Source organism: Ranitomeya variabilis, chromosome 2, assembly GCF_051348905.1.
Source record: "Ranitomeya variabilis isolate aRanVar5 chromosome 2, aRanVar5.hap1, whole genome shotgun sequence".
NCBI lineage: Eukaryota > Metazoa > Chordata > Amphibia > Anura > Dendrobatidae > Ranitomeya > Ranitomeya variabilis.
Window position 1 is genome coordinate 49,287,540 of NC_135233.1, and position 27,594 is coordinate 49,315,133.

General features: G+C 45.1%; 1 protein-coding gene across 1 annotated transcript in view; it reads right to left on the reverse strand.

The window, feature by feature from the left end:
- Positions 1–27,594, reverse strand: part of LRPPRC (leucine rich pentatricopeptide repeat containing) — a 172,945-nt gene that overhangs the window by 84,948 nt on the left and 60,403 nt on the right. The window contains exons 14-22 of the mRNA XM_077282385.1: positions 26,078–26,147; positions 22,624–22,651; positions 20,219–20,276; positions 18,608–18,714; positions 18,278–18,355; positions 14,690–14,728; positions 13,685–13,801; positions 9,219–9,349; positions 2,259–2,344 (exon numbers count right to left, since the gene is read on the reverse strand). Of these exons, the coding sequence (XP_077138500.1) occupies positions 2,259–2,344; positions 9,219–9,349; positions 13,685–13,801; positions 14,690–14,728; positions 18,278–18,355; positions 18,608–18,714; positions 20,219–20,276; positions 22,624–22,651; positions 26,078–26,147 (714 nt within the window). The remainder of the gene's footprint in view (positions 1–2,258; positions 2,345–9,218; positions 9,350–13,684; positions 13,802–14,689; positions 14,729–18,277; positions 18,356–18,607; positions 18,715–20,218; positions 20,277–22,623; positions 22,652–26,077; positions 26,148–27,594) is intronic.

The window sequence follows — 27,594 nt, forward strand, 5'->3', positions numbered from 1 at the left end:
TTTTAAACAATAAAGGAAAGCTTAAAGCTAAATTTCCTTCCGGCAGCCTGGCCAAGCACGTAATGTCTGTACCGAGGGCCATATTGCGGAGCCGCTGATGAGATGCGTGATGAGCGTCTTCGCGATGCCTCTTTGAAAATTGGAAAGCGCCTGCAAATCTTCACATATTTAAACGCCATCGACCTTATGTAAATGAAAAGGGAAGCTCGGCATTATGGGAAGCGGCGGACGCCCCGCTGGCTTCCTAATTCTAAATATTAATATGGTCACCAACTGAATCAAGGGCAGCGTTCTGGTCCATGACCAAATACCCGGCAGGAAATGCTCAAGGAATTAGTAAGTGCAAAGTAACACATAAGAAAAGTAAAGAAAGAACAGACAGGATACTTTTAAAAAGGGTTCTACTTTATTTTTAGAAATCGCGCCACTGTAAATGGGCAGCGGCGTAATTTGCAGGCGCCAATGTAAAACTTCTAAAAAGGACGCCCCCCTCATATAGGCCTGGGTGCGACTTATGGACCCAACAGTTATAGCCTTGTTAAGGGGCTAGATTTGGTATTGCAACTCAACATCATTAAAGGGGCGCTACATCAACGGCCAGCGAGCACTTTACACTTGTCCCACTCCAATTACCCCCCTTCTACGTACCATGTTATGATGTCATGTAGCAGGCGCCAAAGTCCATGTATGGCGCAGGCTCAGGTGCGCAGGCTCAGGCGCGCAGGCTCAGGCGCGCAGGCTCAGGTGCAGAGCCTGCTTCACACAGAGCATGCGCTGGCTAAGTTAAACAACCAGCAACCAAATTGAGTCTGACCTGAATAACCAAGTTTACCAGGTAATTTTTACCGCACATGGAGGATGGAAAATTAAAAAAAAAAAAAAAAAAAAAAGGGATTTTTGTGTACTCACTGAAAAATCCTTTTCTCCGAGCCATTCATTGGGGGATACAGCTCACGGTCTGTGTCCCCCAATGAGGCGAAGGAGAAATAGGGATTTTTGTGTACTCACCGTAAAATCCTTTTCTCCGAGCCATTCATTGGAGGACACAGACCGTGAGCTGTGTCCCCCAATGAGGCGAAGGAGAAATGGCGGAATTATGTTTCTTTTTTTATTATTTCACTGTACTCGGATTCTTTTTTCCTACATTTTCTATTATATGGTGCCATTCAAAACTACTCGTGCCGCAAAAGACGAGCCCAAACATGACAGTTGATAGAAAAATAAAATTATTACAGCTCTTGGAATAACAGCGGATAAAAGAAAATTAAAGAACATTAGCTGCGGCAGAGACGTATGCATCTTTCTCCTACGGAAGGTGGTTCAAGACTGGAGTACAAAAAGTCAGTCTTGACTTATTCCCACCTGTGTGCCATCTTTATTTGGGCCCACACATTCATTTTGTTTATCATGCTTTTGGCAATTATTTATTCAGAAACGAGTAAGTGCCAATAGTAATGTAGAGAACTATGCCTTGGCATTGCGGGTGGTCAAGTGTTACCATTCCCCAAAAATTAGATCGCATTTTAATTCACACATTGCTCCTGCCCAAACCCATCTCAACTAAAATAAAAACATAAAACAAGATATAAAAAAGATATATATATATATATATATATATATATATATATATATATATATATATATATATATATATATTAAAAAAAAAGTAATAAAAGAAAAGAAAAAGAAATAAAAATGACATTAAAAATACAAATAAACACCAACAATAAAAAAATAGAATTAAATAATAATATAAGAATAAATTTGCAATGCACATCCAATATCCATCCACATACACCTTTGCATATCCCCAAACACACGTGCGGGCGCGCACACTTCATGACTGTCCCTTTCTAAGAAGGTTATAGTTTTAGGTTTCTATTCAGCCATCAGACCTCCTTAAACACACACAAAGCCATTAGTCTGGGCACATACGCAATTTATGCCATAAGTCATGATCTTCAAACTCAATCCAAACAGCAATGCTAATAAAAAAAAAAAAGCGCTACAGAAATGCAAAAGGCACTGAGCTGTGCAAATGTAAATGACAAGCCTGCCAAGCCATTAAAACTAATGGCCTGCACTGGCCAAGCGGCTCTGGGTGAATTCACATGCAAATTTGTATGCAAAATGTTCAAGCACTTTCCGGGGCATGATATACCATTAACTGTAAGGCACTTTTTTTTTTTTTAAATATATATTTTTTGTGCCAAGATACTTTTACCACACAAAATAATGCAGAAAAAGAAGTGGTGTACCTTCTATTAAACCGTTCTCGGTGAGAACTCTTAAGAGGGCGAGGTACTTCTGGGTGGTTGGAACCGTAAAGAATCCTTTCTGGTCTCTGAGTCAGGGAGGAAGAAGAGGAGGAAAAAAATAAAATGATGAGAAAATGAATACAGACAAAATATAAAAGCCACATTAAAGCCGAGTGAGAACCTAAAAGTTAAAAGGTATTGTTCACTTTTAAAATAAAAAAAAAAAAAAATTTATTGACACCCAAGCAGTTCGCCACTCCTGTAGGTGTGCAAGGATAAACATCCGGCAGGGGCATCACTTAAGAATTGCAGTCAGTTTCTCTTCAACGGTGCACAAGCCCCTTAAAGAGTAACCAATTTATTTTAACATATTTAACAATCCTACAGGCATTGCAAAGATGATTTTTTGTAATATACAGTAGTTCATTACCTTACCTTTGATGCCCAGTTTATGCTCCTTTAGAAGCGGCTTTGAACTACTGCTTGGAAATATCAGTACACCATATTAAAACAAAGTACAGGACTTTCCGTCTTAGCAATGTGTAGGGAGTAAAGAGCATCTCCAAACATTGCAAAGATTAATTTTTTTTTTAACTTACAGTAGTTCATTACCTTACTTTTAATGCCCAGTTTATGCTGCTTTAGAAGTTGCTTTTAACTGCTACTTGGAAGTATCAGTACTCCATATTAAACAAACTACAGGATTTTCTGTCTTTGTACTGTGTGGGAAGTAAAGGGGCTTCCAGAACGCCCCTTAACCCCAACCAATATAAAGATTAAAGGGATAGTGTCTCAAGATTGGAAGTTTTTCTCCCATCCATAGAATAGGGCACAACATCCTGACTTCTGAGGGTCCGACCCCCGCTGATCCAGATAACAGGGGATCTGAAGAGCCCCGTGTGAATGGAGTGGAGGTCGATCCTCCCCTCTATTCATTCATTTAGGAGTGGCAAAGACCATCCTAGCGCTGAGAGCAGCTATCTCCAGCATCCTCACTAAAAATAACTAGAGCGGCAGTCATCAACTACAACTACATTCACACTCCGGATCGGTGGGGTCCCAGTGATGGTGAAATTATCTTTTATATTATGGATAAGGGATAACTTCCAAACTTGATAGTACTCCTTTAATGTTCAAGAGAAAATGCAATTTCTGTAAAAAGTCAAAAGTTTTGATATTCAGAGATGATAGAATCCCCACTGAAATGAAGAAGCACTGCGCCCCTCCAGCTATGATCGGTTCTGCTCCTTGTGGGGCTGAGCGGAGCATGAACAATTTTTATCAGGGGTCACAAACACGCAGCTCCAGTAAAGATGGGATCCAAAGCTATCTAATGGGGGGGGGGGCTGTTATTGGTTTTTGGGGTTGACTTATTTGAAATTGAAGGTAATCTGAAAGGATTGTGTCCTGCTATGTTTATTTTTAATAAAAATCTATTTGAGTAAAAAAAAAATAAAAAAATGATAGGGTCCGCCGACGCCAGCGTTCCTCTTTAATTTATTGTGCATTCTCAGACACACATTGATTTGAAATGTATCGCCCTGGTGGGACATTGCAGCAACATGGGGACCAGGATAGAGGGGGGGGGGGGGGGGGGGGACACAGACATTACTGCAACATGGGGACCAGGATAGAGGAGGGATGGACATTGCTGCAACATGGGGACCGGGATGGGGGGGGGGGGGGGGGACAATGCAGCAACATGGGGACCAGGATATGGGGGGGGGACATTGCAGCAACATTGAGACAATGCTGCAACATGGGGGCCAGAATAGAGGGGGGGACGGACATTGCTGCAACATTGAGACAATGCTGCAACATGGGGGCCAGAATAGAGAGGGGGACAGACATTGCTGCAACATGGGGACCAGGATAGAGGGGGGACGGACATTGCTGCAACATGGGGACAATGCTGCAACATGGGGACCAGGATAGAGGGGGGACAGACATTGCTGCAACATGGGGACCAGGATAGAGGGGGGACGGACATTGCAGCAAAATGGGGGACCAGGATAGAGGGGGGACGGACATTGCTGCAACATTGAGACAATGCTGCAACATGGGGACCAGAATAGAGGGGGGACAGACAATGCTGCAACATGGGGACCAGAATAGAGAGGGGACAGACATTGCTGCAACATGGGGACCAGGATAGAGGGGGGACGGACATTGCAGCAACATGGGGGACCAGGATAGAGGGGGGACGGACATTGCAGCAACATGGGGGACCAGGATAGAGGGGGGACGGACATTGCTGCCACATGGGGACCAGGATAGAGGGGGGACGGACATTGCTGCAACATTGAGACAATGCTGCAACATGGGGGCCAGAATAGAGGGGGGGACAGACATTGCTGCAACATGGGGACCAGGATAGAGGGGGGACGGACATTGCTGCAACAAGGGGACAATGCTGCAACATGGGGACCAGGATAAAGGGGGGACAGACAATGCTGCAACATGGGGGCCAGAATAGAGGGGGGACGGACATTGCAGCAACATTGAGACAATGCTGCAACATGGGGGCCAGGATAGAGGGGGACGGACATTGCTGCAACAAGGGGACAATGCTGCAACATGGGGACCAGGATAAAGGGGGGACAGACAATGCTGCAACATGGGGGCCAGAATAGAGGGGGGACGGACATTGCAGCAACATTGAGACAATGCTGCAACATGGGGGCCAGGATAGAGGGGGACGGACATTGCTGCAACATGGGGACCAGGATAGAGGGGGGACGGACTTTGCTGCAACATGGGGACCAGGATAGAGGGGGGACAGACATTGCAGCAACATGGGGACCAGGATAGAGGGGGGACGGACATTGCTGCAACATGGGGACCAGGATAGAGGGGGGACGGACATTGCTGCAACATGGGGACCAGGATAGAGGGGGGACGGACATTGCTGCAACATGGGGACCAGGATAGAGGGGGACGGACATTGCTGCAACATGGGGACCAGGATAGAAGGGGGACGGACATTGCTGCAACATGGGGACCAGGATAGAGGGGGGACGGACATTGCTGCAACATGGGGACCAGGATAGAGGAGGGACGGACATTGCTGCAACATGGGGACCAGGATAGAGGGGGGACGGACATTGCAGCAACATGGGGACCAGGATAGAGGGGGGACGGACATTGCTGCAACATTGAGACAATGCTGCAACATGGGGGCCAGGATAGAGGGGGACGGACATTGCTGCAACAAGGGGACAATGCTGCAACATGGGGACCAGGATAAAGGGGGGACAGACAATGCTGCAACATGGGGGCCAGAATAGAGGGGGGACGGACATTGCAGCAACATTGAGACAATGCTGCAACATGGGGGCCAGGATAGAGGGGGACGGACATTGCTGCAACATGGGGACCAGGATAGAGGGGGGACGGACATTGCTGCAACATGGGGACCAGGATAGAGGGGGGACAGACATTGCAGCAACATGGGGACCAGGATAGAGGGGGGACGGACATTGCTGCAACATGGGGACCAGGATAGAGGGGGGACGGACATTGCTGCAACATGGGGACCAGGATAGAGGGGGGACGGACATTGCTGCAACATGGGGACCAGGATAGAGGGGGACGGACATTGATGCAACATGGGGACCAGGATAGAAGGGGGACGGACATTGCTGCAACATGGGGACCAGGATAGAGGGGGGACTGACATTGCTGCAACATGGGGACCAGGATAGAGGAGGGACGGACATTGCTGCAACATGGGGACCAGGATAGAGGGGGGACGGACATTGCTGCAACATGGGGACCAGGATAGAGGGGGGACGGACATTGCAGCAACATGGGGACCAGGATAGAGGGGGGACGGACATTGCTGCAACATGAGGACCAGGATAGAGGGGGGACGGACATTGCTGCAACATGGGGACCAGGATAGAGGGGGGATGGACATTGCTGCAACATGGGGACCGGGATAGAGGGGGGGACAGACATTGCAGCAACATGGGGGACCAGGATAGAGGGGGGACGGACATTGCTACCACATGGGGACCAGGATAGAGGGGGGACGGACATTGCTGCAACATTGAGACAATGCTGCAACATGGGGGCCAGAATAGAGGGGGGGACAGACATTGCTGCAACATGGGGACCAGGATAGAGGGGGGACGGACATTGCTGCAACAAGGGGACAATGCTGCAACATGGGGACCAGGATAGAGGGGGGACAGACAATGCTTCAACATGGGGGCCAGAATAGAGGGGGGACGGACATTGCAGCAACATTGAGACAATGCTGCAACATGGGGACCAGGATAGAGGGGGGACGGACATTGCTGCAACATGGGGACCAGGATAGAGGGGGGATGGACATTGCTGCAACATGGGGACCAGGATAGAGGGGGGGACAGACATTGCTGCAACATGGGGACCAGGATAGAGGGGGGACAGACATTACAGCAACATGGGGACCAGGATAGAGGGGGGGGACGGACATTGCTGCAACATGGGGACCAGGATAGAGGGGGGACGGACATTGCTGCAACATGGGGACAAGGATAGAGGGGGGACGGACATTGCTGCAACATGGGGACCAGGATAAAGGGGGGATGGACATTGCTGCAACATGGGGACCAGGATAGAGGGGGGACGGACATTGCTGCAACATGGGGACCAGGATAGAGGGGGGACGGACATTGCTGCAACATGGGGACCAGGATAGAGGGGGGATGGACATTGCTGCAACATGGGGACCAGGATAGAGGGGGGGACAGACATTGCAGCAACATGGGGGACCAGGATAGAGGGGGGACGGACATTGCTGCCACATGGGGACCAGGATAGAGGGGGGACGGACATTGCTGCAACATTGAGACAATGCTGCAACATGGGGGCCAGAATAGAGGGGGGGACAGACATTGCTGCAACATGGGGACCAGGATAGAGGGGGGACGGACATTGCTGCAACAAGGGGACAATGCTGCAACATGGGGACCAGGATAGAGGGGGGACAGACAATGCTTCAACATGGGGGCCAGAATAGAGGGGGGACGGACATTGCAGCAACATTGAGACAATGCTGCAACATGGGGACCAGGATAGAGGGGGGACGGACATTGCTGCAACATGGGGACCAGGATAGAGGGGGAATGGACATTGCTGCAACATGGGGACCAGGATAGAGGGGGGGACAGACATTGCTGCAACATGGGGACCAGGATAGAGGGGGGACAGACATTGCAGCAACATGGGGACCAGGATAGAGGGGGGGGACGGACATTGCTGCAACATGGGGACCAGGATAGAGGGGGGACGGACATTGCTGCAACATGGGGACAAGGATAGAGGGGGGACGGACATTGCTGCAACATGGGGACCAGGATAAAGGGGGGATGGACATTGCTGCAACATGGGGACCAGGATAGAGGGGGGACGGACATTGCTGCAACATGGGGACCAGGATAGAGGGGGGACGGACATTGCTGCAACATGGGGACCAGGATAGAAGGGGGACGGACATTGCCGCAACATGGGGACCAGGATAGAGGGGGGACGGACATTGCTGCAACATGGGGACCAGGATAGAGGGGGGACGGACATTGCTGCAACATGGGGACCAGGATAGAGGGGGGACGGACATTGCTGCAACATGGGGACCAGGATAGAGGGGGGACGGACATTGCTGCAACATGGGGACCAGGATAGAGGGGGGACGGACATTGCTGCAACATGGGGACCAGGATTGTGGGAGACATGACTTGTGGGGAACATGACTGGTGGGGGACATTGCAGCAACATGGGGACCAGTATGGGGGAGGAGGGGAGGACATTGCTTCAACATGGGGACCAGGATGGGTGGGTGACATTACTGCAACATGGGGACCTGGATGGGTGGGTGACATTACTGCAACATGGGGACCAGGATGGGAGGGACACAACAATAAGATGTTAGCCAGAATTAATATGTGCTAATTGCAAGACAATATTATTACATAGAGCCAATTGGGGGAGAAAGGAAAAAAAGACATTTGCAAAAATGTAATTATAAAAAACACAAAAATATGCTAAAATATTTTGTCAATAAAAATGCTGTTTTATGTACAAATTAAAAAAAAAAAAGTGCACATTAATTATCAATGCATCCGTATTTACCCAAGCTATAAAACTGTACCATAAACTACACAATTAATGCCATTTCAAACAATTAAATAACACGCCAAAAATGTTCAAAAAGGTGTACAGTAAAATAAATGGGATCACTAAAAATGTCATCTCATCCTGCAAAGAATGTAGACAGTCAAAATAACTTTTTTCTACGCAGATTTGAGACCCCTCGTTTATATAGTGTTTTTTAAGTTCATACAGTGCCTCTCCTAAGAAAAGCAGAGTGCCAGTCCCAGTCACAGAGACACAGCACTCAGCGGCGCACTCCTATAGCATCCTGTACAGCAAATGGTCTTGGCAGTCGGATGTCAAAGATAAAAACGTTTGGTATATCAAAACAATTGTTTCAAAAATTACATTTAAAAATGGACCTCGGCCTAATATATACATTTTAGAGATTAATAATGGCAAATTCCCTCCATATCTGCCAAACTATGACAAATGATAAAATGCCGTCTGCAGCGGCCGTCTCAGCTTACCCAATACGGTTTTAGTGCTCAGATCAGACCTACACAGTAAGCATAAAGCGCCCTCTAGTGGCAGCTGAGTGCAGTCAGAATTTAATCATTTAGATGTCTACGCAGTGGAGCTTTGTTTAAAGGGAATGTCACCCTCCCAGGACGTTTTTAAGCTATTAATGGGAATACAGGTGACAGAATGGTTAAGCAAGTCATAACTGTATGCCCATATCGTCGGTGCGTTTGTTGAGAAAACATCTTAATTCTTTATGCTTATTTCTTCCAAGCTATGGCGCGTGCAGAGAATGGAAGAAATCTCTGTGTCCCGTCTTCATTTGCAAATTGCGCACCACTCCAGCTCCGGCCTACTTACATCTCTCTTTTCACCTTTAATGCCTCCTGTGCATTATTTTCTTCGCAGCAGATCGGCAGTAGCTTCATGTACATGCCAAAAGTAAAAAGGTCTTCATATTTGGATTTTAATTGCAAAGCCTTCGGCAAATCCTGAAAAAAGAGGCAGATATTTTACCCTCAAAATCATTCAAACTATCGAATCAGATAGAATAGCTTCCTCTACAGATGTAACATTATTACAATGGTTGAAGTATAGTCAAATATGAAGTGAAGCATATTTCAAATAACTTCATTTCTGATAGTGATAATGAACTATGAATTCTCAATGGTCTGTAATTTGCCATCCACTCTTTGTGAAGCGGGTGATTAATCCTTATCAGCATTCTGCCAGCACTATAGGTACTGAGATGTCCCAACCAATGTCCAGTAGTTTGCCTGCTCTGGACTAAAAGTCCACATTTGTATTATTCCTGTATGCATTAGAGTAGAGGTGTAAAACAAAGACTCACCCACACTTCCTGTAGAGAGAGAAAAAAAAAAGCTGCCATGTCCTACAAAGAAGAGAGCCAACAATCCGACCTCCCCCACTACCAATAGAGCCAACGACCCGCCCTCCCCCACTACCAATAGAGCCAACCACCTGCCTTCCCCCACTACCAATAGAGAGCCAACGACCTGCCTTCCCCCACTGCCAATAGAGAGCCAACGATCCGCCCTCCCCCACTACCAATAGAGAGCCAACGACCCGCCCTCCCCCACTACCAATAGAGAGCCAACGACCCGCCCTCCCCCACTACCAATAGAGAGCCAACGACCCGCCTTCCCCCACTACCAATAGAGAGCCAACGACCCGCCTTCCCCCACTACCAATAGAGAGCCAACGACCTGCCTTCCCCCACTACCAATAGAGAGCCAACGATCCGCCCTCCCCCACTACCAATAGAGAGCCAACGATCCGCCCTCCCCCACTACCAATAGAGAGCCAACGACCCGCCCTCCCCCACTACCAATAGAGAGCCAACGACCTGCCTTCCCCCACTACCAATAGAGAGCCAACGACCCGCCTTCCCCCACTACCAATAGAGAGCCAACGACCTGCCCTCCCCCACTACCAATAGAGCCAACGACCTGCCTTCCCCCACTACCAATAGAGAGCCAACGACCTGCCTTCCCCCACTACCAATAGAGAGCCAACGACCCGCCCTCCCCCACTACCAATAGAGAGCCAACGATCCGCCCTCCCCCACTACCAATAGAGAGCCAACGACCTGCCTTCCCCCACTACCAATAGAGAGCCAACGACCCGCCCTCCCCCACTACCAATAGAGAGCCAACGATCCGCCCTCCCCCACTACCAATAGAGCCAACGACCCGCCCTCCCCCACTACCAATAGAGCCAACGACCCGCCCTCCCCCACTACCAATAGAGAGCCAACGACCCGCCCTCCCCCACTACCAAGAGTAGAGAGCCAACGACCCGTGCTCCTCACTACTTGCAGAGCCAACAATCCGCCACCCCCACTACCCGAAGAGATAAAGACCCACCCCCCACTTCCTGTAGCAAGATAAAGACCCACTCATTTCCAGTAATTCATCTTGGGATTCCCACCTTAGGCACTTGTCATATGAACAGGACCCTCAATTATTAAAAAGTTCGGTTCTCCAGTCCCTGCATAACTACTGAGGCAGCCACAGACAACAATTACAACAGTAGAGAATGAACAAGAGGTGGTGACAAATATGAGCAGGTTTCCTTATTTCTATGGAAGGTCCAGTGCATGCACCGCTTTTATTCTCCAACTGGATGTGTAGATGTAGCACCAGTGCAGACCAGTGTCAGGGAGATCCCATTCCGCAGACCCATGGAACCCACATTGCAGAGCTCCATTCAATCTCCAGTAATCATGGGCTTCAGTTATGAAGACTGATAAGAATCCCAGCAATCATGAGAACTATGCCAAAAGTGTCTGATTGCATTGATCAGACATTTTTGGCGCAGGATGGTTCTACGCAGTTGCATTTAATTTCTGTCTTGTGCCCATTCTATGTCATTATGATTGAAATCTGCAAATTTCAGTGCAGAAAAATAGTAAACTCCATATGGCATTATGAAACATACAAAATAAAATAAAAACAGGAAGGGAAAAAAAAACAGGGAGGATGATACATGTCTGACTACGAGCTGTTTAAACACAAAACACTATTACCGAGTACGGTGCGCGATAAGCGTGCATGAAAAGGTTAGTTAAAATGTCGCGGGCACAAAACGGAAGGTTCCTCTAAACACAGCCTGTCGAGGACTAAACCTTTAAATTATCTCAGGCTTCAAATACTATGTTATCCGTAATGTTGTCACAACCAAGTAATCTTAAAGTGGATTTCCAGAGATACAAAAATACACCCCCGCCGCAATCATCTTCTTGCCATGGGTATGCATGAAAAAAATCGCTCAGAACAAGAAATTGCCCCCAAAAGTCTGATGATATCCCACAAATTGTAGGCGCTCTCGAGAAATGACTCTGAAGTGCAGCTGGATGTCTAGTGGCGGATAGTATGAATGCCTTTATCTCGCAAAATGCTGAGCCTCCGACGGGAAAATGGAATTTCAATCCCAGCATTAAAAAAAATGCCGCAATTTGACTTGCAAATCGCCGGAAACGCATATCTGTTGCTTGACAATATAGATAGAAATGACGAGAGCTGCGGCTCTGAGCGGGGACGCGGCACGGATGACAAGTCCTATCAGACCCGAGTGTTCAGCACGGGCTCGTGTCGGCCTTAACCCCTGCGCTGCCAAACACTGCCCAGCATTATCTTCTTATACTTCGTATTTCTCCATTTCAAACCAATTTTTTTTTGTTTTTTTTTACATACGAAAAAAAGTCTGGGCTGTTTAAATTATTATAAAATGTCATGTACAGCGTTCGGATGTCCAAATTCCTTGCATAGGTTGTACCAAAATTAAAATTTAACAAAAAAAAAAACAAAAAAAACTTGACAAGTTAAAGAGGCTGTCCACTACTTGGACAACGCCTTCTTGATCAAAATCTTTGGCCCTCATAAAATAATAAAGTCTATACTCCCCTCCCGATCCTGTGGTGTGACCACTCGCGGTCCAGCGGCTCCCGTGAGGTTGTTGTGACACATGACGCCGGCGCCCAATCAGAGCTGGCATCACTGGCCCCGCCTTCGGACAAATTGAACAGGAAGAGGAATTCCGGGCTGCAGCTGATCTCACTTCCTCTTCCTGCTCAATTCGACAGGAGGCGGGGACAGCGACCCCAGCTCTGATTGGGCACAAGCGGCACAACAACTGAATGGGAGCACCGAGAGAGTGAGTGCCGAGAGAGTGAGTGCCGACACCGTGAGATGGACGTTCACACAGGAGGTGAGTATAGGCATTAAGAGAGGGGCATGAGAACAAGTTGTCCAAGTAGTGGACACCTTCTTTAAGAGAAGTTTTGGAAGTTTTGATTCCTGAACCACTTTTACTGGGGTCTCATCAGACAGACCCAAGTGATGTCTGGACGCATATGTTGTGGAAGTCCACATAAAAGCTTGATTAATTTACATTAGTTTGCTTTCTAAAATATATAAAATTATTTTGCTACAACAGAGACTGCCTCATACGGCTATGTCGACAGAAAAATAAACATTTGTGAAACACATTTGGAAAAGCAACAGAGCGGCAGCTTTATTAATGAGGTTATGACAGTTTTGTGGAGTAAAAAATAAGTGTAACATGACGGTGCATACCATATTTACACCATAATTTAAGACTTTAACTTTCTCTTTTGCAGACGGCACTTTTGGAAAAGTGGTTGTAGCTTGGGGGACGTTTACTATAATTTAGGCCAGAAGGTGGCGCTAAGAGTAGTGCAAATCTATGCCAGTCATTTAATTTTCTGGCGCACGCACAGCAAGCAATGCGCCTGAGTTATGAAGAAGTATGCACATCGTAAATCAGTTTTGTTTTGTTTTTTTTTTAACCAAAGTACGCAGGTCATAATAAATCTCCTCCCAAGTCTCCAAATTACAAATAACCTCATTATTTTTGTATTCTGTCTGCATAAACACTGGTATGAGACCATTTAAGAGCTCAGAGCCTTAGTCACTTATGGCCCAACAGCCAATACAATGACTAACAAAACTTTCCAAAGTAAAGTTTTCAGCACCCAAAAAAAATTCAGTTCAGGCCTGGCAAACCACTCAACTATCTGGCAAAATACCTGCAGGGAATGAGGGAAAGGAAGTCATGGGACCTATAGTGCTGGCAGAGTACCGATTAAAGACAAAACATCCCCTACAAAAGGGGTATGGAAAGTTCTAGAGTAAGAGAATCAGGTCTAATTTGTTAGGGATAAAGGCTTTTAACTTTTTTTGGGGAGTGGTGGTGGGGGATGGACAAAATCACATCACTTTAGGCTTTAAAATAACAAAAAAAAAAAAGTGTTCCCGGGAGCCAGCGAATAAATCTATGATTACCTTAGTTGCACGTAGGAAGCCAAGAAGTCTAAATAATACTGATTGGATGGGCTGGTTCTCGTTTTCCAGCTTTACAAGCTCTTCTTCCAGTGCAGCAATGTTTTCAAGAGGTTCCAACTGGAGCAAAGGGGAAAAAAAAAAACCTGTTTATTCACTCCGATAGGTCATTTATAGGTGATCCAATACATATCATTGGGTACCATAAATCAGCCACTGTTTTCTCCTGTAGGATCGTCACACACAAACATAGTAACACCATGGTAGACACACACATCGATGGTACTGTCCTGAAACAAGCACTTTGAGGGGTATTCCAATAGGGGATAACTTCTAGATTGGTGGGAGTCAGACCACTGCAATCCCCATCGGTCACCGTAAAGAAGCGAATGTATTCTCATTGGAATGGAGCAACACTGCACACGCGCTCGGACGCTCCGCTCGTCTCCGAGAGCAGTACCGTGGAGAATGGCTGACGTAATCACCTTTCCCGTAGGCGGGTGATGGCTTTCCTTTGGAGTACCCCATAATCACCCATTCAGGATAAGTAACTTCTAGATTAGTGGGTTCTGCCCGCTGTGAGCAGCTTTGCACCTACTGTCGAAATTTGCCAAACCACTATGCCATCAGGAACAAGGAGGACTGGGGATTATAGGGTTTAGGCTCAACCTCTTCATATAATGCAGCTGAGAGGAGCTCAAAAACACAGCAAAAACAGTCACAAACTCACCGTGAGATGGTCAGAATGAGCTCACTGACTGTATATTAGTTAACTCATTCTGCAGCCAGCAATAGTAAGAGAGGCTGAAGAAGGCAAACTGTGCAAAATATTTAATTTTACCCACTTAAACATGTTTTTTTTTTTACCAAATAAATGCATTTAAGGACAATAACAAAAAGTGGACAAAGCCGCTAAGACAACACTGTTAAACACTTAAAAACTGTAGCCCAAATAGTAAATTAAATTGGGAAGTTAAAAAAAACTGCGTCAGACTGGTGTACACCCACCGTGAATGATGCACTGGATTTCAGTAACTTCTTAAGGTCCTACAGGGATAAGTCAAGAAGTACAAATTAAGGCGTGATATTACAGGAGGAGGATGCCGATATACATCATCTTAGCAATATTTTACATTTGGACATTGAGGAGCCAAGGCCTCGATTTGGATTCTTGTCAAGTAAAATCATAAAATGTATAGGAAAGAGAGGATTTTAGAATGAGCAGTGATTCAGGTATTATGTGATAAGGGACTTATTCTTACTAGAAGGGGGCACGGCGGCAGCACCGGATCACAAATGAAGTACCGTAACTGGAAAACCAGTGGAAGGGCCCCCGCGCTCCAGCAAACATGTGGCACTGGTATTCTGATCCTAAATGGTCACACACTGATGAGCGATCCTACAGACAGGTCATCATGTGTCAGTCCATGAGGTCTCAGACGAATGGGGGGCAGTACCCAAGATCGCTAAAGACCCCAAACAAAAGGATTCCCACTAGCGGTTACTATGGGAGGTTACTTCACCGACAAATAAATGAATAAACGGGCACCTGGGTGTTACCAGTGGGGAGGTGGGGTGTCTGAAATCTTCCCTCAGTACCAAGAGGGTCAGACTGAGTGGGGACACAGACAGTTGTTAATATCCAGGAGGAATAACAGAGGAATTGCAGAACGTAGGTTAATAAGACGCTCTAAAAATTGATTTATTTTAGGGTTAAGGCAAGAATCTCATTAAACAGTCTAATCATGAGAGCTGACAGGTTCAATGTTTAATACATGCGGTCTTTTTCTTTGTTTGTTTTTCGGGTGTCCAAAAACTCAACGGTGCCTGCAACAGGACCAACCGATTCCAAGCAGCAAGTCACCCAGAGATCCTTTTTCACCACTGAAGTCTATGAGAGTTATGAAGGGGCGCGAGAGACAGGGCGCGAGAGACAGGGCGCGAGAGACAGGGCGCGAGAGACAGGGCGCGAGTCGCAACACATGCAGGGATTATCTAAAAAACAGGATAACACCTTATCCAAGCACATTCGCCCATCATGACGCACTGTGCTATAGGCGTAGGTGCGCTTTGAGAGGACGCCTAAAATAGGGCAGTCATATGTGCAACATCACTGAAGATGGATGGATGGACAGATTCACACCCATATTGTGCAGATTAAGCAAACCTGTCTAAAAGAAACTGATGGTTGCCCATAGCAACTAATCATATAAAAAAAAATGAGATATCAAATAGAAATACAAGAAATAAAAGCAAAATCACCATAAACCTCTTAAAATTTGGGACAGAACTTCAAAGTCAGGTTATGGAGAATAAAAATACACTGTGTTCCAAATGATTCTGCACAAAGAGTTTAGGAGGGATAAGGTTAGAATTTTTTTGTTTGTCATTTAAACTCATTGATGGTGATGTGTGTCAGGGCTCTTTATATCACTGAAAGCAATTGCAGATACCTATGCAAATTAGTTTGGCAGGTGTGTCCAAATAAAGGCAAGACTACTTAAGAAGGCTGTTCCACATTATTAAGCAGCCTACATTTTTGGCCAAAATGGGAAAGAAAAAGGATGTGTCGGCTGCTGAGAAGCAACAAATTGTGGAGTATTTAGGTCAAGGCATGACTACAATCAACATTGCCAAGACACTTCATCGTGATCATCGCACAATCAAGAAGTATGTAGCTGATTCCCAGCACACACGTGTGCGTGCTGATAAGGAAAAATTGAGGACTCTTTCCAACAGGCAATTGCGTAAGGTTAAGGCTACTTTCACATTAGCGTCGTGCACTGCACGTCGCAATGCGACGTTGCGGCGCACCGACGCATAATGTGGAAGCGCCGCACAACGGGGGCAGCGGATGCGGTTTTTCAACGCATCCGCTGCCCCATTGTGAGGTGCGGGGAGGCAGAGTTCCGGCAGCGCATGCGTGGTCGGAAATGCTGCAGACGACGCACCAAAAAACGTTACATGCAACGTTTTTTGGTGGCGACGGTCCGACGCAACCGTCGCACGACGGTTGCGACGTGTGGCAATGCGTCGCTAATAAAAATTCTATGGAGAAAAAACACATCCTGCAAGCGATTTTGCAGGACGCTTTTTTTCTGCAAAACGACGCATAGCGACGTGCAGTGCACGACGCTAGTGTGAAAGAGGCATAAAAGAGCAGCTGCAAAAATGCCTTGTCATAGCAGCAGACAAGTTTTTGAAGCTGCTGGTGCCTCCAACGTCCCCAGAACAACAAGATGCAGGGTCCTTCAGAGGTTTGCAGCTGTGCATAAGCCATCCTGTCGACCACCTCTATCCACTGCACACAAGCAGAAACGGCTCCAGTGGGCCAAACGATACATGAAGACTGACTTCCAAACTGTTTTGTTCACTGATGAGTGCCGTGCAACGCTCGATGGTCCAGATGGATGGAGTGGAGGATGGCTGGTTGATGGACACGCCATGAAAACACAGCTAAGGCGCCAACAAGGAGGAGGTGGAGTAATGTTTTGGGCTGGAATCATGGGGAGAGGGATTGTCGGCCCCTTTATGATCCCTGAAGGGGTAAAGATGAACTCCATAATCTATGTGGAGTTTCTAAGACAACACTTCCTGCCATGGTTCAAGAGGAAGAACCGTGCTTTCCGCAGCAAGATCATTTTCATGCATGATAATGCACCGTCTCATGCTGCAAAAAACACATCTGCATCTCTGGCTGCTATGGGCATAAAAGGACAAACTTATGGTGTGGCCACCATCTTCCCCTGACCTCAACCCCATTGAGAACCTCTGGAGCATCATCAAAAGGAGTGTCTATGATGGCGGGAGGCAGTTCACATCTAAGCAACAGCTCTGGGAGGGTATTCTGTCCACATGCAAAACAATTGAAGCAGAAACCATCCAAAAACTGACAAATTCAATGGACGAGAGAGTTCAGAAGCTTCTTTCGAACAAGGGGTCCTACGTGCAAATGTAACATCACCTAGAATAAAGTTTTCACTTGAAAACTGTTTGATTTCATTTTGTAATAAGCTGATAATGCTTATAACTTCACAACTGACCATTTTTTTGTTCAAAATAATAAAAAAAAGGTTGAAAACTCTGCTGTGCATAATAATTTGGAACATGCATTGTGAGTGTTTATTTTTTTTTTTAAAAAGATTCTGTTTTCATAGGCAGTTTGTTCCAAAACATTGCAATTATACTAGAATAGTAGATGACAGGAAAGTAACAATGACTGCAATTCAGATAGGTAATTTAGAGAAAATAGGAGGAAATATTATTTGCATAATAATTTGGAACACAGTGTATAATTTTTTTTCCATCATTTGACTCTGGAGAGCTGCCTCCAATTTGTGGCTATAGAAAAATAAACATTTTCAAACCCATACTGTGCAGATTATGGAAACCTATGGCAACCAATAACAGCGCAGCTTTCATTTTACCAGAGTAGTTGCAAAACTGAAAGCCCAGCTCTGATTGGTTGCTATGGGCAAGTAAACATTTTTCTTGAAGGCTTTGAGGCCTAGTATTCTATACACACTATATATTAGTGTATATTACATGTATTATACACCACATATGTTATTAGCGTTCGTTCCCATATACACCCACCTCCTCTAACTGTGCGAGTCCATGACGTTCCAGCAACTTGAGGATCCCCCTGTACTGTTTCGTGTCAACCGTTAAGCCCTGTACCAGAAAAAAAAAATGGAGGGGAGGGGGGGAGGGGTAAAAAAAATATATATAGAGACAAAAAATCTTAGTTTTAAAACACTGCCTAACAGGAATTATCTCAGACATAATTTAAGTCTCCAACTTCTGGCATGACATTGAGAAGTGGTCTGGTTTTACTTAAAAGCAGCAATTTAAAAATCTAATAGATACATGTCAGCCGGATCAGGCATTATGTAGAAGAGAGGGGGAAAAAAATGAAAATGGTACCATCTCCTTCAGCTGATGGAAGTATTGTCTCAGATGCTCCTCCATGGCCTGTGCCTCCGAGTCACTCATTCTGTCAATCACGTAATACAGAAAATAGCCAATACATTCTACAGAAGGGAAAGAAGAGGGGAAAAAGAGAGAAAGCGTTCTGGTGAAATTACCGGGACTGTCATGTTATCAAGATTAATTTATAAGAAATCATTTTGGTGTGAGATGTCACCCTGATGAGAGGCTGCAACGGCAACAATGATCACTGAGGCATAGAGATTATGTGGTTTGGGAGCACACATCTAACTGGTGACTGAAAAGAATATTCATTATTTTCAGACCCACTGACAGCTTTTCACCACTACATTTTCTTCAAAGCTTATTGTTTTTTGTTTTCTCTACCCTCTCCAAAATCATATAAATATTCCCGTCACCCCCAGAGAAGATGCGGCCCTGCACGCATAGTGGAGACAGGATTTCATAAAATCCAATCCACTATGCCGTACGCGGGAGTCCAATCCGCAGCAAATCCTGAAGGTTTCCTGACCGTGGAAACATAGCCTTAGGGTTTGTGCACAAGTTGCGGTTTTTGTCGCCTTTTTTCTGGGAAGTTTTTGTCACAAGCAGTACAAAGTGAAAGCTTCCTGAAGTCTCATGCACGTGCTGCTTTTTGTTCATGCAGATTTACTGTAAATCTGAAGGATGTTAATTCTTTCGGCATTTTTGATGCAGATTTTACCTACGCCGATTAGCGGGGGAAAATTCGCCTTAACAATTTTTAAAAAAATCTTCACATATATGCAACAAAAACAAGATTTTACAGAGTGATTTTCCTTCCAACACATCAGGGTTTGCAGCAGAATTTTCTGCTGGAAATCCTGAGTGTGCGCTAATACCCTATGGCTGAATGTCTGTATATCATGGTCCAAGTACGGGCCAGCCATGTGTCAGGAGACTTGTGGCTAAGCCCATGCACCAGGTTCCATACTCAGAAAAGTTTTGTAACTAGTGATGAGCGAACGTGCTCGGATAAGGTGTTATCTGAGCATGCTCACACATATAACATAGTAAGTAGGGGCGCTTGACTTTCTAGGGTTCAGCCATTACACAGTACACAGCAGGGACACAAGATTATCTCAGCACGGGAACATTTTTTTTAAAATGGCATCTAATTGTGGAAATTATTATTATTCAAAGATCTATTGATTATAACGATGATTAAAATTAACTTTGTTCTTGGGAAAACCTCTAAGATGTGTGTGTATGTATGCGTGAATATATATATATATATATATACACACACACATACATACATATATATATATATACACATATATACACACACACATACATACACGCACAAAAACACAGATTTTTTTTAATGAATTTGTTAAGCATTCATGTTAATACTATGGCCTCCATGTGTAGTAATAAATGAATAATAAAATATTAATGCCTCCAAACAGGCTTCCATATGAGATAATCAGGACGGTACGCTAACCCTTTTTTGTAAGCATTTCTTAAAAGCAGCAATCAGTTTACGGCTGTAATCCCTGGCGCCCGATCATTACACACGAGAACAGATTTATGGATAAGTTACAATCATAGAAATTGAAACGCTACCAGTCGGTCTTGAAGAATCTTTGCTGTCGGAGCCGTCCTTGTACAAGAGCCCTGTTATCTGTTAAGACAGAATAATCATCTATTGCAGCCAAGTGAAAGAGAAAAAAAAAAAAGGGGGAGAAAAATACACAGAAACCCGGGGCCGGCTGGTGACTGAAATTGAATTCTCCAAATAATAAAGCGTCTCTCCACTGACATATTATTCCATGCCGCATCACAGTAATTTACTCCAGGAGAAAATAAAAACAGATACGGGGACAAAACGCCGCACAGAAGAACAGTATTTTCTGGCAGACGAAACCTTTTAACCCTCTCATGTCCCGCAGCGATGGGAACAGACAGAATGTCTTTCGGATCAGAGATGAAAGAGTCGGCTGTAACACGAGTCATTTCAGGTACCAGCTGAAACTTTTATGTCTGTATTATAGGGGTATAAAGGGGGGATTACTGTAAAAACCAAAGGAAAGGAGAAAAAAAAAAATCATTTTGCAATATTTTATTAACCAGTGGTCCCAGCCAGGCAGAGATCTGGGGGAAAAAGTGGATCTGCAATACCCAGCCCAAAGGGAACCTGTCTGAGCAGAACCGGACAGCGACTAATGCAGGTAGCCAATGAGCCCCCCTTACATGACCCTAATAAAAGGACATTAAAAAAGTACAGAAGTGTTCATAAGTGGAAAATCAACATTCCTTTAGGTATCTTATCTCCTCGGACTCCCCCATGCATGCTCAGTTTCTGCGAGTGTGCATGTGTTCTCAATTTGGAAAGAGGAATAGGCCACGGCAGATAACTCTAGAGAAGGCTTAATAGGGGTATTCCCATCTCCAAGATCCTATCCCATCATGGATTAGGTGTAGTAATAATAATATTAGCAAATGTAGTATAGTTCTTCTGATTAGCTGTATCGCTTACTCCATGTACGGAGCATTGTAGTAGCTTAGGTATCCATGGTTACAACCACTAACAGCTGTCACTATTAGTGGTCGTAACTATGGATAGCTAAGCTACCGCAATGCCCTGCACATTGGTCAAGCAACATAACGAATCAGAAGAACTAGACTACATTTCTAATTGAAGGTATTTGCTAATAATATCATTACTACACCTACTACATATTGGGATAGAATCTTGGAGATGGGAATACCCCTTTAACTCCAGTGAAAACAAAGGATTGAGCATATTGAAAGTGAACATGCCCAGTCCTTTCTCCCCCTCATCATCTGCTGTCAGGCCCTCAAATGTTTGATTGCCACCGATCCTTCCAAAATAAGTGTTCTGCCAACAATAATCTTATCTGTACATCCACCTTTCACCTTTATTAAAGGGGTCCTCCACCTTTGGGGACACTAATTTCTTCTGCTATGGCGCAGCACAAGACCAGTAAATGCAAGTCACATGTGACCCCTAGCGCGCCGCAAAAAAAAAAGTAACTGGTTTTGACTTTTTGCAACTCGCTTGTCATTGACATGTGGCAATACAATCCCCTTTACCTGAATTGTGCCGCCATGTAGAGGGATTTTTTTTTCTGTCCGTGTGACCTGCGTTTTGCCTAACGTCACTGTGTGGCATCAGCCTTAATCAGCGGGAAAAAGACAGATAACGGCCACAAACTCTCCATCAAAATGAGCTCACTGACAGATTCTCAGTCAACTCATTCTGCAGCCAGAAAAAAAGTATATGTTATATACAGGATGTAGTGGGCATTTTTTTTTTTATGAAAACCAATTGCAAAAATGTTTCTTTTTAGCCCAAAACACATGCACTTATAGAAAAACAAAATCCCCCAAAAGGTGTTTATATCATTTGTTAATTTTTTTCCCCAATTCTTACAGGGACCTTATGACACAAACCTTCCTGGACAGCACCCTGAAAGTTTCTTAAAGTGCCCACGTCCATTTTTCATCTCCCATATCAAGAATTCATAAGCCATGTTGTTTTAAAAAAAAAAAAGTGACTCCCTTTTTCTAGAAACAGCGCCACAGCTGTCCAGTGGTTTTGTCCGAGTACTGCAGCTTAAAACTTTATTCACTAGAATACGACGGAGCTTAGGATATAACAAAAAATGGTAAAGCCAAGCCTCTTAAAGAGAAAGCATCCTCCTGACTAAGGAGATGGAAAGTTTAATGGCGAAATACACAATCCTGAATTTATGCACATCAAAAATACCTGATCAGAGCATAACAAAAATATATAAAAATGTATTATGTGCTGGGACCTAGTCATTCATGATATTTATATAAATCCACAAATGTGCCAAAATTACAATAAAAGGAAAAATTAATAAAATAAATAAAAATTCCAAACATCTACCCCCACTAATCAAAATTAATGATCCATAGAAAAAGAAAATAAATGAAGTGGAAGATTTTAGAATGTAAACAAGCAGAGAGTCGGGCACACGTACCTTGGCCAACGTTTCCACATCTTTGTACCTGTAGGTGGCAGCAAAGGACAAGAGATGTAACTTACGCCATAGTCCCAGCACAACGCTCCCCGGCGGCCCCGGCTGCAGGAACGTTATCACACATTTACCCTCTCGCTTGGTATTTGATGTGCATATAAATATGCAGAATGTTATTACAGGAGATACCAGTGCAGCCGTCACCCGCACAAATCTGGTCATATAAACCGCTAGGACACGTCATAACTGTCCGATCAGTGGGGGTCCTACTGATGTAACCGTTGCCTCCCTCCCATTACTCCACTATGCAGCATCTAAGACCACTGACTAGAAAGGCTGTCTATGCGGCCGACAAAAGCAAGCTTCCAGGAATTGATTAGATATTGATGACCTATCATTCGGATAAGTCAGTGAGTAGCAGATGGTTGGGGGTCTCGCTCCGTACACTCCCCCCAAATCAGCAGTTTAAGTCTCACTTAAGTATTGAGCAGACAGTGCCGTATACTGTATTACTACTTATTAATGCTGGAGATCATTCTTAAAAAAGACATTGGCTGGATGTTTGGATTGTTGTCCTGCTACAGAAGTTTGGAGTCAATCAGACGCCTCCCTGAGGGTACTGTATGGTGGATAAGTACCTGTGTTTTCCATCAATGAAGGCGCCAAGAAATAAGCAGTGTTGAATCTTAATGCAGCACACAGAAGACCCGTCATGCTTACATGCCCGCAAAATTGGAAAATGTCCAGAAGAAAACAACAGGACCTGGGGATACATAAAGATGGCAGCAGGTGCTCTGAACTGACGAGTCAAAAGGTGAACTATTTGGCTATAACAGAAGGCAGACTGTGCTTTGAAGGACTACACAGTTGCACAATAATGAGGATCTGCAGGCATCAGTGAAGCATGGTGGATGGTCCTGCAGGCAGCAGTGAAGCATGGTGGAAGGTTCTGTAAAATTGGGGATACATTTCACCAGAATTGAGTATTCGGTCAGGATTAATGGTGTCCTTGTTGCTGAGAAATACAGGCAGATACTTATCCATCATGTAATACCATCAGGGAGGCATCTGATCGACTTAAAATTTATTCTGCCACCAGACAACAACTCCAAAGACACAGCCAATGTCATTAAGAACCATCATCAGCGTCAAGCAGAACAAAGTCCTGGAAGTGATGAGCCGACCACAAAGATCCCCGATATCATCGAGTCTGTCTGGGATTACATGAAGATACAGAAGGATTTGCACAAGCGACATGCACAGAAGATCTGGGGTTAGTTCTCCGAGATGTTTGGAAACACCTCCCTGCAGAGATTCTTCTAAAACTAAGTGATAAATACTGAAAAGAAGTGATGGCGGTCGCAGATATGGAGGTGATTTACATTTCTCCTTTTATCTTTTGTGGATAAAAATATTAAAACATTTCTATTTTTGAAAGGATTCCTACTTTGCAAAAATGTTACCACATCTGCGTAAAACATTTGCACCATGCTGTATATTACCGGTGATTTTTTTTTTTTTTTTTAATTCCACCCCACCGCTCAGACGCACGTGACAGGGACGTATAAGTGACAGGCGTTCTCCAATGTAAAAACATTAGGTATAAATGGCCGTGATTAAAAGTTGCGGTTTCAGCTCATTTCTAAGATTCGTCCTTGTTAAAAAAAAAAAAGGAAGAGATAATTATTCCCCTCCGATTGTGAGCGCGGCTTGATGTGATGTGCTGTGAAGACGGCAGCATGAGAATTTACTGTAGCGGTTACCAAACTGATGGCAATCTGTCAGCGAGCAGTGAAAACGTCCCGCCGGAGCCCACCCACTTTATGAAAGAAGTTGGCAGTTTGTCAGGGTCCCTAATCACATCCATCCATTCTCCATTATCGGGAGCCTTCCCCGGGATTAACATACCAATGAGCGAGCGCAGAATACACAGCCGGGCGCTCGCTCGTTATCTCCGCGGACGCACTAGTAAAGGGGAGAAACAATTACAGAGTAGTGCGTCTGCGCATGTAGCAGAGCCGAGTTTGTTCTATGGTGCGATGAATGAAAAAACAGGACAACAAGGAAAATCCTATCATGGCTAATCCAGAGTTTGCTAATACTCCACTATGCCAAGCTGTTGGAGAAGAAAATGGTACGATGTAAAGGCTGCTGGCGCCAAGACACCACGAAATGTATAGAAAAAGTGATGAAGAGCCATCATCTATCAATCTTACAGGGGTTTCTCTTTTCAGAAAATCTTGGTCCCCGGGTGCAAGCAAACTGTGCCGCTACTCCCGGCGTCCGATATTGGTCTGACATCACCATCTATAGCCAATCAGTGAGCTCCGAGCGGGGCGTCCCGTCAACACCAGCAGAGCTCGCCAACTGCCCGCCGCGCTGTCCATGTGACGTCGGCAGCACAATGGTTAACAGCAGCACTGACTCTGGACTGGACAAGTTAAGGGTGATTAACGGAAGAGCTTTTAAAGTTAGGGGGTTATTTTATAACAAACTGCAGCAGAGTTAAAAATATTTTCTGAAAAGAGACCACCCCTTTAAGAGCTCGCTCTGGAGGACCCTGCATGTTTTAGACGTTATAGTGGCGGCACACTGATATATTGGAAGTCTGGGACTTGTGGTGGGGAGGACAGCTTAAAACCAACTCTAAAGACTATGTTCATTCACATGGTCACTGCTTTTTCAACAAAAATTGCATAAGACAATAGTACACGCAAAAATAAGAAACTTTATAATATATCTAGTCAGAGACATCAGTCATCAGTCCCCCCTCCACAACCCCCCCCCCCAAAAAAAAACAAAAAAAAAAAAAACAGTCTTCTTGGTCAAAAGCAAGGACTCCCAACTTACTGAGGGATCGGATTACAGCTACCTATTTGAGTCTATGTAGAAAGCAAAGGGCGGAGAAAGGTGGGGAGAGTCGGCAGGCAGAGGAAGGTGGGGGGAGGAGGCAGGCAGAGGATGGGGCGGAGGAAGGTGGGGAGAGGCGGCAGGCAGAGGATGGGGCGGAGGAAGGTGGGGAGAGGCGGCAGGCAGAGGAAGATGGGGGGAGACGGCAGGCAGAGGATGGGACATGGGAGGCAGAAGTAGAAGGAGGACAGGAGGATGGGGGAAGGAGGATGGGAGGACAAAAAGACCATTGCTGGTGCTTTCTAGTGTTTGCCTCGCCCCCAGAGCAGGATTCACAGCTACACTGCTCAGGGCTGCCATATAATGTCCTCCATGCTGATGCGGCTTGGGAACATGAGCTACATAGAGACAAGAGAGCAGGAGTTCCTTATGTCTCTGTGTAAGGGAGGCACGATCGCAAGTCTCCAAGAGTCTTAGATGTGGGACCATGTATCCATCTATGGCATATCTTTTGGACTAACCTTTTAATGGGCAACTGAAGCAGAAGGGTTAGAAAAGGAATTAAAAATATTAAGAAATATTTCTGAATATAGGATTTCTCACTTACTTTAAAAACGAAGCACCCAGGGCAACCACCAAACTTCGGTCCTTTGGAATTGTTATAGGAGAGGAAGATACTGAAATGAAGACATTCCAATACAACATGTTACATGTATGTCAGCTGATTATTATTAATTTTTTAAGGCCAAACTTTTTCCTTCCCCCCCCGCATGTTTCAGTAGTTTTAACGGTTTCTCTCTACGCAGTCACTGGTGCATCCATATGTAAGGCCATGATTTATGCAGGAGAAATTACATTATTTTTTGGAGCTGATTGGAGGGTCATGCGATTCGCCCCATGGCCTTTTTTCCTTCCCAGCTCAACAATTTGGGTTATAGGGTAAACTCGATGGACTTATGTGTACCTTCAGCCTAAAAAACTATGAAAATGTAGGAAATACGATCTCTCATATTCTTCACTAAACATGGCTTTTATTACTGTTGAATAGTGCCCAAATTTTTTCTGCTTTTTCTTGCTGGACGGGATAGAGGTGGGAAGCATTTAATTTTTTTTAAACATTTTCCTTTAGGCTATGTAATATACACATTTCTGTTACGTCTCAAGAGTTATGGATATAAAGATCTGACATTAATTGGAATATATATGAAATCATCCTGCCCAGTTATGAAGCAACACTGATTGTGAATCAATTTCTCCCGCTGTTGTGCAAATGGAACAGACAACAGGTAGAAATGATAGGCAATTAGCAAGGCAACCCCTATAGAGGAGTGGTTCTGGAAGAAGGGGGGTACAGACCATTTCTTTGTTCTTATTTTTTTTGGCTTTTGTTTTGGTAACTCTTGCATTTTGTCATTGCTCTCACTCCTAGAGGTACTGTACAGTATCATGAGGCGATATATACAACCCACAGAAGCGGCTCAGGTAGGGCAGCTCATCCAGGATGGTACATCAATGCGAGCTTTCGTGAGAAGGGTAGCTGTGTCTGTCAGCGTAGTGTCCAGAGAGTGAAGCAGATACCAGGGAAAAGGCCAGTACTCCAGGAGACGTGGAGGGGGCCATAGGAGGGCAACAACCCAGCAGCAGGACCGCTACCTCCTCCTTTGTGCAAGGAGGAACAGGAGGAGCAGTGGCAGAGCCCTGCAAAATGACCTTCAGCAGGCCACTAACATCAACGTGTCTGCGCAAACTGTCAGAAACAGACTCCATGAGAGTGGTATGTGGGCCGGAAGTCCACAATGGGTGTAGGTGTTGAGCGATTGTCAGATTCAACATTGATGCCCTGTTCTCTTCACGGATGAAAGCAGGTTCACACTAAGCACATGTTACAGACGTGACAGTCTGGAGACGCCATGGAGAATGTTCTGCTGCCTACAACAACCTCCAACACGACCTGTTAGGCAGTGGCTCAGTATTGGTGTGGGGTGGCATTTCTTTGGAGGGCTCCACAGCCTTTCATGTGCTAGCCAGAGGTAGCCTGACTGCCATTAGATAACTGGATGTGATCCTCAGTCCCATTGTGAGACCATATACATGTTCACAGGGCCCTGGGTTTCTTCTGATGCA